This window comes from Lutra lutra, chromosome 8 (genome assembly GCF_902655055.1).
Source record: "Lutra lutra chromosome 8, mLutLut1.2, whole genome shotgun sequence".
In the NCBI taxonomy this organism is placed as follows: Eukaryota; Metazoa; Chordata; class Mammalia; order Carnivora; family Mustelidae; genus Lutra; species Lutra lutra.
This window is the reverse complement of record NC_062285.1, coordinates 136,586,260-136,604,912: the sequence shown is the minus strand read 5'-3', so window position 1 is coordinate 136,604,912 and position 18,653 is coordinate 136,586,260. Positions and strand designations below refer to the sequence as shown.

At 45.8% G+C, this 18,653-nt stretch overlaps 1 protein-coding gene across 6 annotated transcripts in view; it reads left to right on the top strand.

Moving 5' to 3' along the window:
* Positions 1-18,653, top strand: part of MRTFA (myocardin related transcription factor A) — a 201,962-nt gene that overhangs the window by 165,523 nt on the left and 17,786 nt on the right. For all 6 annotated transcript variants that reach the window (XM_047742459.1, XM_047742458.1, XM_047742457.1 and 3 more), the window contains one exon: positions 18,530-18,585. In XM_047742459.1, coding sequence (XP_047598415.1) covers positions 18,530-18,585 — 56 coding nt within the window. The remainder of the gene's footprint in view (positions 1-18,529; positions 18,586-18,653) is intronic.

Sequence of the window (18,653 nt, the reverse complement as noted above, 5' to 3'; positions counted from 1 at the left end):
AAAAAAAAACCACGAAATTTGGGAGTGCCTGGTGGCTCAGTGGGTTGGGCCTTTGCCTTTGATTTGGGTCATGATCTCAGGGTCCTGGGATCAAGCCCTGCATCAGGCTCTCTGCTCAGCGGAGAACCTGCTTCCCCCTCTGCCTCTGCCTGCCTCTCTGCCTACTTGTGATCTCTCTCTCTGTGTCAAATAAATAAAGTCTTTAAAATAAATAAATAAATAAAGCCAGCCAGCCAGCCAGCCAGCCAGCCTGATTTTTGTTTTTGTAACCCCTGCAAGGATAAACCAACTTCCTGAAGCCCCAGAGTTTCTTGTAATGAGAAGGAGGCTATAATTTAGTTTTGTCATCTAGTGACTTGGAGACATAGCATGGGATCTTTTCCCCCATTACTAGAATTCAAAAGAACTAGCCATGGGGCTGCCTGGCTGGCTTAGTTGGTAGAGTGCACAACTCTTCTCCCAGCTGTGAGTTCAAGCCCCACATTGGGTGTAGAGATTACTTTAAAAATAAAATCTTTTGGGGAGGTTATGTGCTATGGTGAGTGTTGTGAAGTGTGTAAACCTGGCGATTCACAGACCTGTACCCCTGGGCCTAATAATATATGTTTATAAAAAATTTCTTTAAATTAAATTAAAAAAAATAAAATCTTTAAAAGCTAAAAACAAACAGGGGTGCCTGGTGGTTCAATCAGTTAAGCATCTGACTTTTTTTTTTTAAGATTTTATTTATTTAATTGACAGAGCGAGCATGAGCCAGGGGAGGGGCAGAGCGAGAGGGAGAAGCAGACTCCCTGCTGAGCAGGGAGCCCTATGCAGGGTTAGATCCCAGGACCCTGGGATCATGACCTGAGCTGAAGGCAGACACTTAACCAACTGAGTCATCCTGGCACCCCAAACATCTGACTCTTGATTTCGGCTCAGGTCATGATCTCAGGGTTGTGAGATCAAGTCACGCATCAGACTCAACACTGGCTATGGAGTCTGCTTAAGATTTTCTCTCTCCCTCTCCCTCTGTCTCTGCACCCCCCCGACCCTGCAAAATAAGATAAAATAAAAATAAAAACAAAAGAACTAGCCATAAGACCAGTCCCATCCAATAGCACTTTTAGCAACAATAGAAATATTCTGTAACACTAGCCACTAGCCATACGGGCTTTTTGAGCACTTGAAATGTGGCTAGCTTAAGTGAGGAGCAGAATTTACAATTTAATTTAATTTAATTTTAATTTAAATAGTCACATGTGGCTGGTGGCTATTGTATTAGTGAAGTTTTAGACCTTACTGTGCCACTTAGGAGCAAGGTGAGTTAGGGCAACCCTATTAACTTCTGAACTCAACTTCCACTTTTTATAAAAAGGAAATAAGCCTTCTCACCTACCCCACAAAGTTAGTTTGGAAATAAATGAGGTGTTCATGCTTTTGAAATATAGGCAGTGTTATTCTCAGTTAAGAATGGGAGGATTTGGGACACCCGGGTGGCTGAGTCAGTTAAGTATCTGCCTTCAGCTCAGGTCATGATCCCAGGGTCCTGGGATTGAGTCCAGCATCGGGCTCCCTGCTCAGCTAGGGGTCTGCTTCTCGCTCTTCCTCTCTCTCTGCCCCTCTTCATTTGTTCATGTTCTCTCTCTTTCTCTGTCTCAAATAAAATCTTTATTAAAAAAAAAAAAAGAATGAGAGGAGCATTAGCTTGGATCTACCCCCCCACACATATATATCTCATTAATTTCTCTCAAAACCAGTGTTTGGGAATAGGAACTATTTTTCAGTAAATCCTTCTTCCATTTTTCTTCCTACTCACAGATTAAAAAACAGTTGCTGAAAATTGTTAAGAGTCAAAAACCACTGGATAACATAGTGTTCTGTTAAGACATTACTATTTTGGGGCGCCTGGGTGGCTCAGTGGGTTAAAGCCTCTGCCTTCAGCTCAGGTCGTGATCCCAGGGTCCTGGGATCAAGCCCCGCATCAAGCTCTCTGCTCAGCAGGGAGCCTGCTTCCTCCTCTCTCTCTGCCTGCCTCTCTGCCTACTTGTGATCTCCGTCTGTCAAATAAATGAATAAAATATTTAAAAAAGACTATTACTATTTTGTTAAGATTGTTCCTATTTTGGTCCTATATTAGCAGGACTATCATTTTATTAGCCTACTCTCTCATGGCAGTGGATGTTTCTTCCTTAACCTCTCTCTTTTTTTTTTTTTTTTAAAGATTTATTTATTTATTTGACAGAGAGAGAAATCACAAGTAGGCAGAAGTAGGCAGAGAGGGAGAAGCAGGCTCCCTGCTGGGCAGAGAGCCCGATGTGGGGCTCGAACCCAGGACCTGGGATCATGACCTGAGCCGAAGGCAGCGGCTTAACCCACCGAGCCACCCAGGCACCCCTTTCCTTAACCTCTCTTAAACAAAACAATTATGTGTCTGGGTTGGAAATGTTTTTTTAAATTTCTGGGCAATTTGCCAAGAGACAGAAATGTTCACCCGTGGGGATACGGTGGTGATTCCAGGGTGGATGAGGGTCTGGTTTGAGGCCTGAATTGCTCTTTTCTTTTAAAACTTAAATTTAGGATGACAAAAGCATAGGCTTCAAGGAAATGTCATTTGTCTAGTTTAAAGCAGAGTGTTACAGTGTTCAAGGCTAGTCCCAGCGGCTACTTGGTCTAGGTGGGGGCTGGGGTGAGAGCAGATCCTCACCCGGGCTTCCATCAGTTCCCATTTGCTCCAGTCCACTTGGGAATTGCTAGAAGCTCTTTGGTGGTCTCTGTGGCCCGAGCCCCTTTCTGGTAGGAGCCCAGAAGAGGCGTCCCCTAAACCCCACAGCTTGCCTGCTACCTCTGGTCAAGGTCATGCCCTCAGAGTCATGCTTCTAGATGCTGAGCCTCACAAATGTTCCTGTGGTCCATCTGGCTCCTTTGGATACATTGATATCTTTGTATGAGAGAGCTAGTTGCCTGTTTCCTTTGTAAAGTTGAGGTAAAATTGGGGCACCTGGCTGGCTCAATCAGAAGAGTGTGTGACTCTTGATCTCAGGGTCGTGAGTTTAAGCCCCATGCTGGGTGTGGAGATGACTTAAATAAATATTTTAAAAATAAAATTTTAGGGATGCCTGGGTGACTCAGTTAAGCATCTGCCTTCGGCTCAGGTCATGATCCCAGGGTTCTGGGATCGAGTTCCGCATTGGGCTCCTTGCTCAGCAGGGAGTCTGCTTCTCCCTCTGCCTGCCATTCTCTCTCTCTCTGACAAATAAATAAAATCTTAAAAAAAATAAAATTGATATATAATTAACATAACATATTAGTTTCGGGTGTACAATATAGTTACTATTTTTTTTTTTAAGATGCAGAGAACCCTGCCTAATTGAGATGATGTTTCTTTAGCCCAGAAATGTGACCCCTTCTCTGTAGTTGAATACCAAGGTGACATGGCATTTGAGAAATACCATTGTAAAATGTGTGTCCTAGGATTGGGGCTAACCTGACCCTAGATCTGAAGCCCAGAGAAAATTATGTCAGGCACATGGACTCAGGAGTCCTCTCTTTCATCTCAGGAGATCAGCTGATCGTGTCACTCCGGGGTGTTATATGTTTCATATCTGATGGATACTGCGACCTCTTCCCTGCTATCATAAGGTATATTCACACAGTGGTCAGTGACTAGCACCATACATCCTCCTTGGCCAGTTGGTAACAAATCCCAAAATAGGACTCTAGAGTGAGTTGTATATTCATGTTCTCAGCATATTCATTGTTGAATTTAAAGAAGAATCCCAAAAAAGAGGGGGAGGTGTGCCTGGGTGGCTCAGTTGGTTAGGCGGCTGCCTTTGGCTCAGGGCATAACCCCAGGGTCCTGGGATCAAGCCCAACATCGGGCTCCCTGCTCGGTGGAGAGCCTGCTTCTCTGTCTCCCTCTGCCTCCTGCTCTGCTTATTTGTGCTCTCTATCTCTCTGCCAAATAAATAAATAAAATCTTAAAAAAAGAAGAATCATCCAACAGGGAGCCCTGTTGAACAGGCCATCAAAAGTCTTCTTGGTAAGAGTTCTTGATAAAATTTAATATCTAAAAAGCTCAATAGGTATTCAGTTTTATTTAATAGTTCTTGAAGTGGGGACACCCGAGTGGCTCGGTTGGTTGGGTGTCTGACTCCTGATTTTGGCTCAGGTCATGATCTTGGGGTCATGGGACTGAGCCCTGCCTCAAGCTCTGTGCTCACAGCAGTCTTCTTGTCCCTTTCCCGGTGCTCCTCCCTCTGCTTGCTCTCTCTCTCTCTCAAATAAATTAATTAATAAAATCTTTAAAAATAATAATAATTCTCAAAGTGCCTGAGATACCCAAGACCAACTTCTTTTCAAGGTAGTAAAGGGAGTGAGGGAGTTTATAAAGTTGCTTGTTGAAACTACTCACAGATTTCACCTGCACCATTACAGACTTAAAGAATCACATACACAAAGTGGGGCGTCCTCATAGCATCTGCTGATGTGGTGATTTAATGTTTGCAGCCTACTGGGATGCGATCTGCAAAAGGGCAAAAGTGATTTGGAGTTTTTATCTACACAGATGACTTACGCCTGTTGATAATGGGACTCAGTAAGAGGCAGGTGGCTTTTGGGGGGTGTGTGTGCTTCACCCGGGGAGCGGGGAGTGTTGGTGGGGCTGATAATTGACTGATCCAGAGCGTTAGGCCGGGCTGTGATGGGAGAGCTGGGTATGAACGTGTTCGCTGTAGATGTCAAAGGGAAACTCCGAAGACCAAGTGACCATCTTTAGCCTCTCACCTTTTAACCTTTTGGAATTCAGTGAACCTGCTGATACTCATGCCATCAAAGATCGCACACTGACCTTCTTTCCCTAGTCTCAGTCCCTCTCACTGGGGTCAAGGTTGGGAGACTCTGGAACAGCTTGCGTTTATGGGAAGAAAAAGATTCAGCATCCTGAGTCTCCTCTTTTACATTGATTCTTGGTTGCTGGCTTTCCTGCTGGTTTGGGTGGCGGTGACAGCCCAGGTGCCAAAACAGGGGTGGTGGCAAGTCTGAGAACCAAAACAGGATGTGCACGCAGCGCATTTTCTGACTGGTAGGATTCTCGCTTGCACACATGCCACCACCCAGCTCTTCAATTCACATGGATTTAGTTCTGGTTTCTGTTGTCACGGCCAGTCCCTGGAACTGTCGACACAACTCTTTAGTTAATGTCTTTGTTGCCGGATAATACCGTAGGCATTTTGGTATGACTGCTGAAAACAGTAAGACAGAAATTGGAAGTCAGGCCCAGTTAGCTGTCAGCATTGGATTCCACATGCATGCTGTTTCCTGCAGGAGGACGGCCCAGAGAAAAGCTGAACCAGTAACGGTGCTTCAAGTTTAACAGCCTCTAGCAGCTGGCAAAGCGCTTTCACTTTATTAGTACTAACGGCCGTCAGCGTGGTGGTTCGTACAATTGCCATTTTGTAGGTGAGGCTGTTGAGGCTCAGAGGGGCCATGTGACCACCACTGAAAGACAGAAGCAGAGCCAGTCCTGTCTCCCTTCTCCAAAGTCCATGCTAACTCCTGAAGGTCACAGACTAATGGTTTGGTTTTTTTTTTTTAAAGATTTTATTTATTTATTTGACAGAGATCACAAGTAGGCAGAGAGGTGGGCAGAGGGAGAAGGGGAAGCAGGCTCATGCTGAGCAGAGAACCCAAGGTGGGGCTCAATCCCAGGACCCTGAGATCGTGACCTGAGCCGAAGGCAGAGGCTCTAACCCACAAAGCCACCCAGGTGCCCCAAGACTAATGGTTCTAAATGACAGGAATTTTATGGTGATAGCCTGCTGTACTCCCCTGCCCCACCCCCCACAGTTTCAGTAGTAAAAGTTGAAAACAGCATCAGATCAGGACCCACAGTCAGTGAGGTCAGGTGAAAGTTGGTAGTCAGTGGTGAGAGGAGCACTAAAATCGCTTCCAAGTTGCTGTCCCTTTCTGCTGCTGTTTGAAGGCAGAGGTTTGAAGGCCAGGGGCATCTTCCCATTTCTGTCATAATAACCTTTAGTTAGATCAGAGCTTCTTGATTTTCTCTGATGCCATTGATGCTCCTTAGACAATCTTACATTGTCCCTCCGCCGCACAGTTGCGTGGGTTCCCGAGGTTCGGCACAGTCGTGGGGCTTCACAGATGCTCTGCGGCGGTACAGTGTGCCCCAGGTTAGGAGCCCCTGCTCTGCCCAGATTCAGAGCCCTTAGATTCTGATTACACATAAAGGTGGTGGAAACCCTTACTCACCAGTGGCATGGCTGACCTCTGTGCTTTTATCACTCAGATGTGTAAGTGACCCTCCCCTGATTCCAGCAGTCCTCTAGGCTCCTCGCACTTCTTTTCTGTAGCTACCTTCTATGGAGTGTGCTCGCCAGGCTCCAGAAACAGTAGGGTACGGAATCCAGAATCAGTCTCAGCTGAGCTAGGCCCTCACTGGGGTGGGAAGGAAATTGCAAAAAGACCCGATCCTTTGACTCTTAAAAATGCATGCTTTGCAACCCAGGGCGGTGAACCTGAAAAGGGCTCAGGAGATTAAACTCTACTAATTTGTGGGCACCTACATAGCTAGCAGAGCTGAAATTTGGAACTAAGCTGTTGAAAAGAGGATTTATCAAGTCCTTACTAGGTGTACTTTATGGTCACTTAGCCCCTGGTGTTGGAGAGTGAGCAAATGAAAATCCTTTCTCATCTGTACTGACACCTTTCCTCTGCCTTTTGGACTTAGGGAAACAATGGGTTTGGAATTTTAGTGGCACCAGAATCCTCAAAGAGCTTAATGAGTAAAAGTCTTGAAGCCCAGGAATCTGCATCCCAGAGATAATCTTGCACTCCAGAGTCAAGCTAATGCCAGTGACTCTCCAGCTGCACCCAGAGGGACACTGGACCAAAGGCTGCTGATCTTTTCTCTTTTCATTTTTAGTGGCAGTATAGATCACCGTTAATGTCTTCTCGCACTAATTCTCAAGTAGAGGATAGCGTGTCTGTGTGATTCAAGAGTGATGACAAATTTCTAGGACAGCTGAGGCTGCTGCTTATGGAATGACCCAGTTTGGACAGCTTATGAGTCCCTTGTCTCCAGGGCTGGGGAACCCCATACCATGTCAGTGGTCCCTTTGACAAGTTAACAAACTGCCTGGAGCCGTGTGACAGACTAGTGCTAGGCCAAGGGATGTGACAAAAGGCTCCATTAACTTTGGAAGGAGTTTGGTTATATAGTGACTCCTTCTGCTATGTTGGCCCCTTCAGGGAGGTCTGGAGGGAAGAGGAATGGCAGAATGTGTGTCCACTTTGACATTTTTTTGAGGTTCTATTTGAAGTCCTCCCTCTGTCCCATTGCTAGTATTAGAAAAAAGGACAAGGCAGCATCTCTGAGAGGACTAGCTGGGAGATGAAAGCAAAATGCAAAAGGTCAGATTAAAATCACCGAGGTTTTTGTTTCTTTGTGTGTTGTTGTTTTGTTTTGTAATTATCACATGGGGGGGGTAGATACTTGATCAGAGATTATCTTTGTGTCCCAGATCCCCATCCCCTCCTCCTACCTCTGTTATGCTGAAATAGAGACAAGTAAAAAGATACAAATTTTGGAATCAGAAGAACCAAAGTCTAATCTCCATTCTGTAGTTGATTAGGATGTGATCTCAGGCAAGTCAGGTCTCCAGTATGAATTGTGGAAAATAATAAGTTCCAAGAAGCTCAAGGAAGATAATTCCCAACACCCTGTACAAACATCAGGGAGAACGGGGAGGCTGTTTGCAGCAACTCTGCGTTACTCTTGGGAGCCTTTTTGTCCATCACTAGGTTGGCAGACACAGTCCTACTTTATTTCTTCTCCCCATGTCATTTCCTCTAGTATCACATGAAAACACAGTAAAGCCCGAAGTCGTACAAAGCCCCAGTGGTCGCCCCTGTCAGCCTTCTCTCGGTATCTCCTGCCGCTCCTGTTCACTCTGCTCTGCTGCCCTGGCCTCAGCACCCTCTGTCGCCCAGGTCGGCTCGCACCCGGGGCCTTTACTCTCGCAGCTCTCCTGGCCTGGAGGCTCTTCCACGGATGCCTGCGGGGCTCACTCCTTCCTCGGGGCTCTGTTCAGACAGTACTTCCAGAGCGTCTCCTGACCTTCCGGAGAGAGAAATGCTCCTGCCTCCACAGAATGACTCTCTATCATTCAACTCCTGCTTTATATTTCTTTGTGGCCCACATCACCTCCTGCAGTGTTAGATGTTCATTTGTTTTCTGTGTCCTCCTTCACTAGAGTGTAGGCTGCAGGAGAACATGGCTGTCCTAGCACCAAAACAGTCTGACACGTGGGCTCTCAGTAAATATTTATTGGGAGAATGAGTAATTAACTGTTAACACATCTTAACCTCTTAGGGGACATAAACCTCTGGACCCTACTTCCTCACCTCTTCTCCACCTGGTGCATCATGTGCCGCAGCAGCCCACTGGCCTGGCTCTGAGACCAGCGGCCACTTCCTAAGTGGTGTCAGTAATCCTCTGGACACTGTGCAAGCCTTACTTTGTCTAACCTGCCCATTGCTGCCATCTCTCTTCTCCTGCTCTCGTTCTTGAGGCTGACTCCTGAGAGCAGCTTTGCATAGCCTCCTTCTGCCTCAGAGAGCCACCTCTGGTTCCTTTGCTGGGCTCTCTTCATCATTAGTGATGAACTGAATCACTTAAATTCTGGGATTCTCTTAAGATTCAGCACTGGCAAGAATTTTCTTCTGTTTCTACATAACCTATCAGATTATCTTTGAATGATATCACACACACACGTGTACACACACGCACACACTTGCACATCTCTTGGTAGGATGTCTCATGATCAGCTTGTGCCAGCATGCCCCTAACTGAACAGCCTCTCACCCTATCCCAAGCTTGCTCCTCCTGTAGTCTGAGAGTGTATATGGCATAACCTTTCACCCAGTCATTCCACTTGATTCTTCCCAGTGTCCTCTTGATCGCTACTACGTGGTCTTGAAAAGATGCAGGTCTTACTATTTTGCCGTTCCCAGTGTCATAATTGATTTCAGGTGGAGATCATCAGTAGATGCTGAAACAATGAGGTAAGTGGTGGTTAGGGAACAGGATTTTCATATGGCAACAAATGACATTAATTACAAAGGAGGAAGTGCTGTTTTTAAGATGGAGACATCTCCTGTCACCTTGCAAACTTCTAGCACCATCAATGGTTGGGCAACATGATATTATGTGTTTTCTTTTTTTTTTTTTTTTTTTAAAGATTTTATTTATTTATTTGACAGAGATTACAAGTAAGCAGAGAGGCAGGCAGAGAGAGAGAGAGAAGGAAGCAGGCTCCCCACTGAGCAGAGAGCCTGCTGCGGGGCTCGATCCCAGGACCCTGGGATCATGACCTGAGCTGAAGGCAGAGGCTTTAACCCACTGAGCCACCCAGGCGCCCCGATATTATGTGTTTTCTAAACCAAGAGTTACACGTCACCTGTGTAGTCTCCTTGCCAAAAATGTTTAACCTAAATCTAATCATGAGAAATTCAGAATATAGGACATTCTTTCTGCAAGACAGATGGCTTAGATACTAAGGTTAGTGTCACAAAAAAACAAAAAAAGGCAAAGACGTACTATTCTAGATTGTGACTGAAGGGAGAACAACAAAATGAGGTGCATGGTTCTCAAATCCTGGATTGGGGGGAAATCTAAAAGATTACAAAAGACATTTTGGGGGGGCAACTGAGGAAATTCAAATATGGACTGTAAATTAGATTATTGAATCAGTGTTAATTTTCTTGAGTGTGATAAAGGTATTTTTGTTCTGTAGGAGAATGTCCTCAGGAAGTGCACACTAAAGAATTTGGGGATGAAATATTTTGGTATCTGCAACTTTCAAGTGATTCTATAAACAAAAATCATGTGTGTGTATGCTTGTGCATGTATGCTTGAGAGAGAAAACAAATATGGCTAAAAGACAGCTGGTGGATCTAGGTCATAGTTTCATGGCTGTCTATTCTTTCGGTGTATTTGTAAGTTTCATAGATTCAGAATTAAAAGGGGATACAGGGGGCGCCTGGGTGGCTCAGTGGGTTAAGCCTCTGCCTTCGGCTCAGGTCATGATCTCAGGATCCTGGAATCAAGTCCCACATCGGGCTCTCTGCTTGGCAGGAAGCTTGCTTTCTCCTCTCTCTCTCTGCCTGCCTCTCTGCCTGCTTGTGATCTCTCTCTGTCAAATAAATAAATAAAATCTTTTAAAAAGGGGGGAGGGATACAGGGAAGGGGAGCATGTAGACATGGGGGGTGAAATGAGTGTGTACCAATTACCAGCTGTGTTTCTGCTCATTTTATTTTTTTATATAAAACATCAAGTAAGGGGCGCCTGGGTAGCTCAGTGGGTTAAGCCTCTGCCTTCAGCTCAGGTCGTGGTCTCAGGGTCCTGGGATTGAGCCCCGCAACAGGCTCTCTGCTCAGCAGGGAGCCTGCTTCCCCCCGCACCACCTCCACCCACCTCTCTGCCTACTTGTGATTTCTGTCAAATAAATAAAATCTTTTAAAAATATATTAATTCAAAATTGCTGTAAAAAAATTTTAAGTCTATTCAAATAAAGTTGTCTAAGGTCAGTATAGATAATACAAAAATATATATATTTAAAAAATAAAACGTAAGTAAGAAGTACCTCCCACCAACCCTCCATGCAGGTCTGTTTATGTCACTCCCTTGGTTAATGTGGTGGCCACATATGGATCTCTGGATACAATTCTTTTTTTTTTTTTTTTTTTAAGATTTTATTTATTTATTTGACAGACAGAGATCACAAGTAGGCAGAGAGGCAGGCACAGAGAGAGGAAGGGAAGCAGGCTCCCCACTGAGCAGAGAGCCTGATGCGGGCTCCATCCCAGGACCCTGGGATCATGACTTGAGCTGAAGGCAGAGGCTTTAACCCACTGAGCCACCCAGGCACCCCCCTCTGGATACAATTCTTTTTTCTTTCTTTCTTTCTTTCTTTTTTTTTTTTTTTTAAATATTTATTTATTTGAGAAAGAGACAGTGAGAGAGAGCATGAGTGAGGAGAAGGTCAGAGGGAGAAGCAGACTCCCCTTAGAGCTGGGAGCCCGATGCGGGAATTGATTCCGGGACTCCAGGATCATGACCTGAGCTGAAGGCAGTTGCTTAACCAACAGAGCCACCCAGGCACCCCTAGATACAATTCTTAATAGCACTTGGAAAATATCATGCCACTTTCTGCTGGCCTCCTTGGTTTCTGATGAGAAATTTGCTGTCATTCAAATTGTTTTCCCTCTGGTTGCTTTCAGGTTTTTCATTTTCAGAAGTTTAATTGTGATGTATCCTGGCATGAATTTCTTTGGGTTTATCTCTCCCGGGTTGCTCATCCTTTGAATCTGTAGACTTTGGTCTCTTGCCACATTTGGGGAATTTTTAGCATTTATTTCTTTAAGTACTTTTCAACCCACCTTTTTTCTTCTTCATCCAGGGCTTGGATGATATGATGTTAGTTTTTTTTTGTTTTTTGTTTTTGTTTTTGTTTTTGTTTTTAATGAGTATGGGTGACCTTGTTATCCCTGAGCCATGGGGGAAAGTCCTATCTCTTCAGCCGTCCCCTGACAGCAGGGAGGGGAGAGGGGTCTTATTTCTCCTAGGTGGGTTACAAGTCCAGGCTCCCTGTTTGGTCTCCACTTACTCCTTGGGGTGTGGGGAGGGTATTTGTTACTGGCTGGTGAGAATGAAAGCCCCAGCTTCGTACTTGGCCTTCTTTGACACCTTTGGGCAGGGAATTGGTGAGCTATATTATAATAGCCTTGCAAGACGGGGGAGTCTAGACTTCTGGTGGCGGATGAGGTGTTTGTTGTGGTGTCTGCCTGGAATAGAACGATTATTGTCTAAAAGTTTTGTTTGGCGAGGTTGCCCTCTTTCTGGTCCTCTGGGCAGTGAGAGTAGGTTTTTGTTGCGGCTTTTTCGTCTGCCTTCACTGGCGTTTCCAGATTGTTGGTTTCTTGAGCTCCAAGTCTGGGATGTATGAGATAAAGAGGAAACCCAGGGAACTCCCCACTGCATCGTTCTTCGGGTCCCAAGGCCTCTAGCCAGCTTGCCGCCTTCTCTTCACCTTTCAAAACCTACTTAGGTTCGTTTGTTTTATTATTATTTTTTTAATTAAATAAACTCTACCCCCTACATGGGCTCGAACTCACAAGATCAAGGGTCACATGCTCTTTCACTGAGCCAGACAGGCACCCCTACTTATGCTTGTTTTATATATAGCATCTGGAGTTTTTAGTTGTACTTAGTGGGAGGAGTAGAGAACAGTATGTCTGTTCCATCTTCCCAGATGCAGAAGTCCCTGCAGTAGCACATGAAGGGTCTTCGTGGGCTGGGCTCTCCTCCTCTCCAAACTCATTGTCGCCATATGACCTCCTCCTTGGTCCCACCATATCAAACTACTTGTAGCCCCTTGAACTTGGTGTGCTCCTTTCTATCTTCCTGTTCTTGGGTATTCTTTAGCCTCAGATGACCTCCCCACTCGCCTTTTTTTTTTTTTTTTTTAAGATTTTATTTATTTATTTGACAGACGGAGGTCACAAGTAGGCAGAGAGGCAGGCAGAGAGAGAGAAGGAACCAGGTTCCCCGCTAAGCAGAGAGCCTGATGTGGGGCTCGATCCCAGGACCCTGGGATCATGACCCGAGCCAAAGGCAGAGGCTTTAACCCACTGAGCTACCCAGGCGCCCCCCCCCCAACTCCCTTTCTTATCTGTGTTGTTTCTGTTTTGTTCGTTTGGGTTTTTTGTTTTGTTTTTTTTTTTTTTTAAAGATTTTATTTATCTGACAGAGATCACAAGTGGGCAGACAGGCAAGCAGAGAGAGAGAGGAGGAAGCAGGCTCCCTGCAGAGCAGAGAGCCCGATGTGGGACTCGATCCCAGGACCCTGAGACCATGACCTGAGCTGAAGGCAGAGGCTTAACCACTGAGCCACCCAGGTGCCCCTCGTTTGGGTTTTCTCTGTGAAATCTGCCTGGACAGTTCATACACTCTCGCCTTGGGCTGAATTTTGCCTCTTCTGTCCTATGTGGTACTTTATTTATTTATTTATTTATTTATTTATTTATTTTTAAAGATTTTATTTATTTATTTGACAGAGATCACAAGTAGGCAGAGAGGCAGGCAGAGCGAGAGGGAAGCAGGCTCCCCGCTGAGCAGAGAGCCCGATGCGGGGCTCAATCCCAGGACCCCAGGACCACGACCCGAGCAGAAGGCAGAGGCTTCAACACCCTGAGCCACCCAGGCGCCCCCTATGTGGCACTTTAAATTACCTCTGTAGTTGTGTTTCCATCTTGTGTTGTAATTATTTGTCTTTTTCTCTAACCAGACCATGAACTGCCTTGAGGGCTGGGACCCTATTCTGTTTATCCTTACTCTCAGTGACGAGCATAATACTTCAGAATAGTTTAGTGGATGGGTGGATGAGTTGACTATATTTTTAATTTCCTTCCCGGGTTATTAAATGCATTTATCTCCTGCACCCCATCCCCTGCCCAAGCCCCCAACTTACGTATCCAATGTGTGTTTGCCTGCTGCTTCTACAGTGGAAAAAGAAACCCAGCAGTCTTTCCTGAAGGAAGGTCTCCTCAGACTGTGGCACTGCATTGACTGCTGTTAGCTATACTGTGTTCATAGCCTCCTTGAGTTCCTGTGAGTGTAGACTTGGTGGTGAGCTTCTGGCAAAAGTATCTTATTGAGGATGGGAACCATCATTTTTATTATGCCAGCACCTAATAAAGCAACATTCTGACACAGGCACTTAGTAAATACTCCTTAATGATAATGAGGAAATGAGTCTTGATGGCTAATTGCTGTCTTTCCTTGCTGAGATGCGAGGAAAGAACAGAACTGTTCCCTGAACTGTTTTGTGGATCCAGAAGATTTTCATTTGCCTACATGTTTAAGTAAATCTCAGGCTGTTTAATATCCTAATTTGATGCTATAGGTTGGTTTTTAAGGGTCCTTATACTCCCTCTCTGAGTGCTAGATTAAATCCAGACTGCTCGATTTCCGTGCTCCTGCACTGTAGGTCACAAAGTTCAGTGGACACACTGAGCATGGCATTGAACTCCCCCTTGGAAGCTGATGGCAGTATATTTTTCAAAAAATTAAAACTAGGGCGCCTGGGTGGCTCACTTGATTAAGCGGCTGCTTTTGGCTCAGGTCATGATCCTGGAATCCCAGGATCGAGTCCTGCATTGGGCTCCCTGCTCAGTGGGGAGTCTGCTTCTCCCTCTGACCCTCTCCCCTCTCATGCTCTCTGTCTCACTCACTCTCTCAAGTAAATAAAATCTTTAAAGAAAAATTAAACCGTTTTTCTTTTTTTAGTTCACAAGGCCCTCATTTAACTAAGGCAGCAAACATGTAAGGAGAGAAAGAAAATGAGCATTGGAGAGAGGGAACAGAATATAAATTGGTGTTATAGCCAGCCAGGGGTGAGACCCACATCTAGAACTGAAACTGTGATTAAGAACGTCACACCTCTTAGCCACTTCTGTTCATTTGATCTCCGTGAGGAGCTTGGTTATTTTTCCTTTCAGCACGTGCTGCACACTTCCCTTTGTGCACGCAAAGCAGTAAAGTGTCCCAGTGGAACCGGCTTCCAGACAGTGGGAGTAAAGGGTCAAGAAGTGCCCTCCCACCCCAAACATGTCACAAGCCACATGCATAGTTCTTGGGTATGCATCGGTTTGGGGGGCTTCTCTCAAAGACTGCCTTCTAGGAGTTTCTGGGGAAATGAAATTTCTGAGTAACGTCCTGGCTCTTGTGGCAAAGCCGTTAAGACAGCAAGGAGGAGGGAGATGGAGGTCCAAGGCAAATGTAGCCCTCCTCATCGGACACACATTTATGGGTTAACTTTGAGTCTTTTAGGGTTTTTCCACAAGCAGAGGCCTAAACTTTAAAAACTATTTTCTGCTTTGTTGCACTTGGTTTGTGAAGCCCCAGGTGATTTTGACTACACACTGCCACTCACTCCTCCAAGGAAGCCCAGGGCTTACCTTTATAGCCCTGTGTCTTGGCTGCCCCAACTCTAGTCTCTCCCCACGGGAGCCCAAGGAGCATCCTACAGAATCCTGACAGCAACCTGGAGGAGGAATAGCTCCCTTCTTCTGTTGGAAATAGCTCTGGAAGTTGCTGAACCTGTTCTCAGAGAGCAGAGTTAACAATGGGGAAAGAGTAGCACAGAGCGAGTATGGGCTGCTCACAGACTGGGACGAACCAGCACACGTGTCAGAAGGTTGAGACCAGAGAAGAGAAGGTGGACAGAACTAGAGCTGGGCTGGGGCCCACCACTCAGTGAGTGACCGCGCAGGTGACTGTGCTGTTAGCTCCATCACATAAAATAAGAAGGGTCCTATCCTCGTGGGTTGGTAAGAGGATTCAGTGTGCTGATAATGTTAAAAAGTGAAATAGTCTTGTGTGATTGGTAATGACTGTCTTGAATTCTTTTCTTGTCCTGATTTCTGGTTTTCTTGATCAGGCCCTGAGCAGCTGATAAATTCCTCTGGTCTCTCCTTACCCCTCCCACTTGTTTCCTAGTATCAGTGCTGAAGGTTGCCTCAAAGCTCCACGGTGAGCCCCAGGCTTCAAACCGTGGCTTTCCGTGCCTGCGGTCACTTTGAACCCCTCTTCACACCTATTGTGTTCAGTGCTGTGGTCAAGCTGACCTTTCCAATTGCCTGTACTCAGCCCTCTGCTCAGGCACGTAATTGAAGCCTCCTTGCCTCCCCATCCAACAGAGTCGTCCTCCTCTACTTTCTGAAGTTAAGAAATCCACCCAGAAGAGTGGGAAGTCTACTGGAGGGTGTGGTAGAGTGAGGTTGTCATCCTAACTCTGCCACCTGCTGGCCTTTCCTATCCTCTTGAGCATACCCTTATCTAGAAAGTGGAGTATTACCTACCACATGGGATTATTAGGAATATTAAATCAGATAATATGTTTAAAATATCTGGAACAGGCCGACCACATAAGTAAGCACTCCGTACATACTCATTTCTCCTTTGCTGTTACATGAAAATTCCCTTACCAAACAGGAAGTCATATATGCATGCCACAGCCAGTTCTCCTGCCTCTTATCCCTCTTTGTGCTACATCATCCTTGATGGACTCCCCTTCCATCTCGAAATTCTATGCGTTGTGAGTTGTTCTTCCAGAAATTGGATTTGTGCCTTACCCCTTGGGATAGCCAGGGTAGGTTGTTGAGGCAGCAGACTAACCGGGGTTTTAGATAGGTGTGTGGCTGTGGTACCAACACTAGCAGGCATGTGTGGGAATCGAACCTGTGATTCAGCTACGCCGCTGCATCTGGTGACAGCAGCACTTCTCGTTCATCTGTGTGTGCTCCGCTTGCTTCCGAGCACTCTGCTTCCATCCAGCTCTTACAAGAGTCCTGAGAGGCAGGCAGATTCTAACTCTACAGAAGAAAATGAGACCCAGAACGCAGTCCCCTGTGTCACCCTAGTAATGACTGGTAGAACCCAGGAAGACATCACAGTTGCCTTGATTTTTCTATCTGGGACTTCTGTGAAGTTTTGAACCCAGATGAGAGCCCAAATTCTGGCCATTCAAGTGAAAGTTTAGAAGGTTTAGAGCTCTACCACAGAACCTTCTTGCTTTGCTGTCACTAGTGTATACCTTGTACCGTTTCTTATAGAATATTCATTAGTTCATTGAATGAATTTGCTGGGCACCGTAGGCACCAGGAATTCTGTCAGAAACAAAGGAAAGAGTCATGCCCTGATGGAGTGTGTCCTAATGGGAGGCCGACAATCAACCAGTTAAAGAGTGTCGTGGTGATGAGTGTGGTGCAGGGGAATAAGGCGGAAAGGAAGCTGGGGGTGGGATGGGGCAGGCACTGAGTTTTCACTTTGATTCTTTGTATTTACTGTCTGCTCCGTGACAGTGGTCTGTCACACCCTATCCCCAGATTCTGGCATGTCAGGACTTTTGGAGACTGGTTTTAAGAGGTGAACCAGCTTTACCCAGTAGAAGCAGGTGCAGGAGCTGTCTGCTTACCCACGGAATTGCCCAAGATCTCCCAGCTTAGGGCAGAGATAGCCTGGCTAATGCCTTGGAATGCTGTGGTAGGTGGGGAGGGAGGCCGGCCGTGCTGGTTTTTCTTAGAGACTTTTTGTTAAATCTAGAGCTCCCCCTGCCGTTAGAAGACAGGGAGGGCTCGCAACTGATTTTTTTTTTTTTTTTTAAAGATTTTATTTATTTATTTGACAGAGAGAGATCACAAGTAGACGGAGAGGCAGGCAGAGAGAGAGAGAGAGGGAAGCAGGCTTCCTGCTGAGCAGAGAGCCCGATGTGGGACTCGATCCCAGGACCCTGAGATCATGACCTGAGCCGAAGGCAGCGGCTTAACCCACTGAGCCACCCAGGCGCCCCTCGCAACTGATTTTTAAAATGATTCTTTTTCATCCTAAGAGTTCAGAAATGTTTGTTAAATAAGGAGTGCTGGGACATTTAGATCTTTCTGCTGGGACTATTGTTGCTGAGGCCCAGCCCCAGGAGTGGATGGGGGGAGGAAGCAGAATAGGGTCATATCTGTGCTTTTGCTACTTTTAGCTTCTCCCCTGTGCTCCTACCACAGCCAGCAGCCTATCAAAAGTTACCTCCACACACAGTTTCACAGCTGGTCTGAAATTCTAGGGCAGCAGAAGTGAAACTGACCACTGTCTTGTAAATTTCTCTTATTGCTCTTGTTCCCTACTTGAAGTGAGTCAGGCCTTTTTCCCCTCTCACCCTCATGGTGTGCCAGTTCATCCTTTGTCTTTATAGCCAAGTGTTTGATACAAAACTCTCTTCATTGTGCCGCATTTGAGATTTGGTCCTGGTTTGGTCTGGTTTGCTGCCTCGAGAGCTGTGGTCTGTGTAGCGGTAGGCTTCAGGGTCTGTAGAGAGCCCTTCCTGTCAGCTGCTGGTTGTGTGCATCGGGGTCAACCATACACTTACTGGGAAGTTCTTTTAGCCCTCAGAGATGAAATTCAGGGTGATTTTAGCAGCACTGTTATACTGGCTGAAGTGAAGAAGGAAATGGCATACAAGCAGACGTAGGTCTTTCTGGTGGAAGTTTGGTCACTTTGTGATTCCGAATTAGGTCGAAAAAGTAAGATGAACCCGACACAGCCGTGGTCCTGTCTGTGTCCCTGTCTTTACCAGAGTGAGCTGGGGCCCAGCACACATTCTTGGAGGGTTGACTGGTCAATAAGGATTGTGCAGCTAATGGTCAAGTATTGGGTCCAGGATATTATTTCACGTTGCATTCCATTTGTGCACTTTATAGAGCCCGAGCATAGGCAGTGACTGTTCTTATTAGGAATGAACTAACCAAAACGGTTGTAATGCGGGTAGCTGAACCGTGAAAGATACGTGCTTACTCAGGTGCCATGTTCTTCTTCACTTCTGCTAAAATTAACTTAAATTAAGATGCTTTCTCCAGTGTAAATTGTAGCTGTACACATGATGCTTCATAAAAGTAATTGTTTTATGATTCTTTTCCCAACAGCTTTGAAAAGTCCAGCTGCGTTTCATGAACAGAGAAGGAGCTTGGAGAGGGCCAGGGTAAGGCCTTTCTTCCCCGAGGGTCTGCAGAGCCCAGTGCAGGCATGGCTGGTGTATTCCTTCCAGCC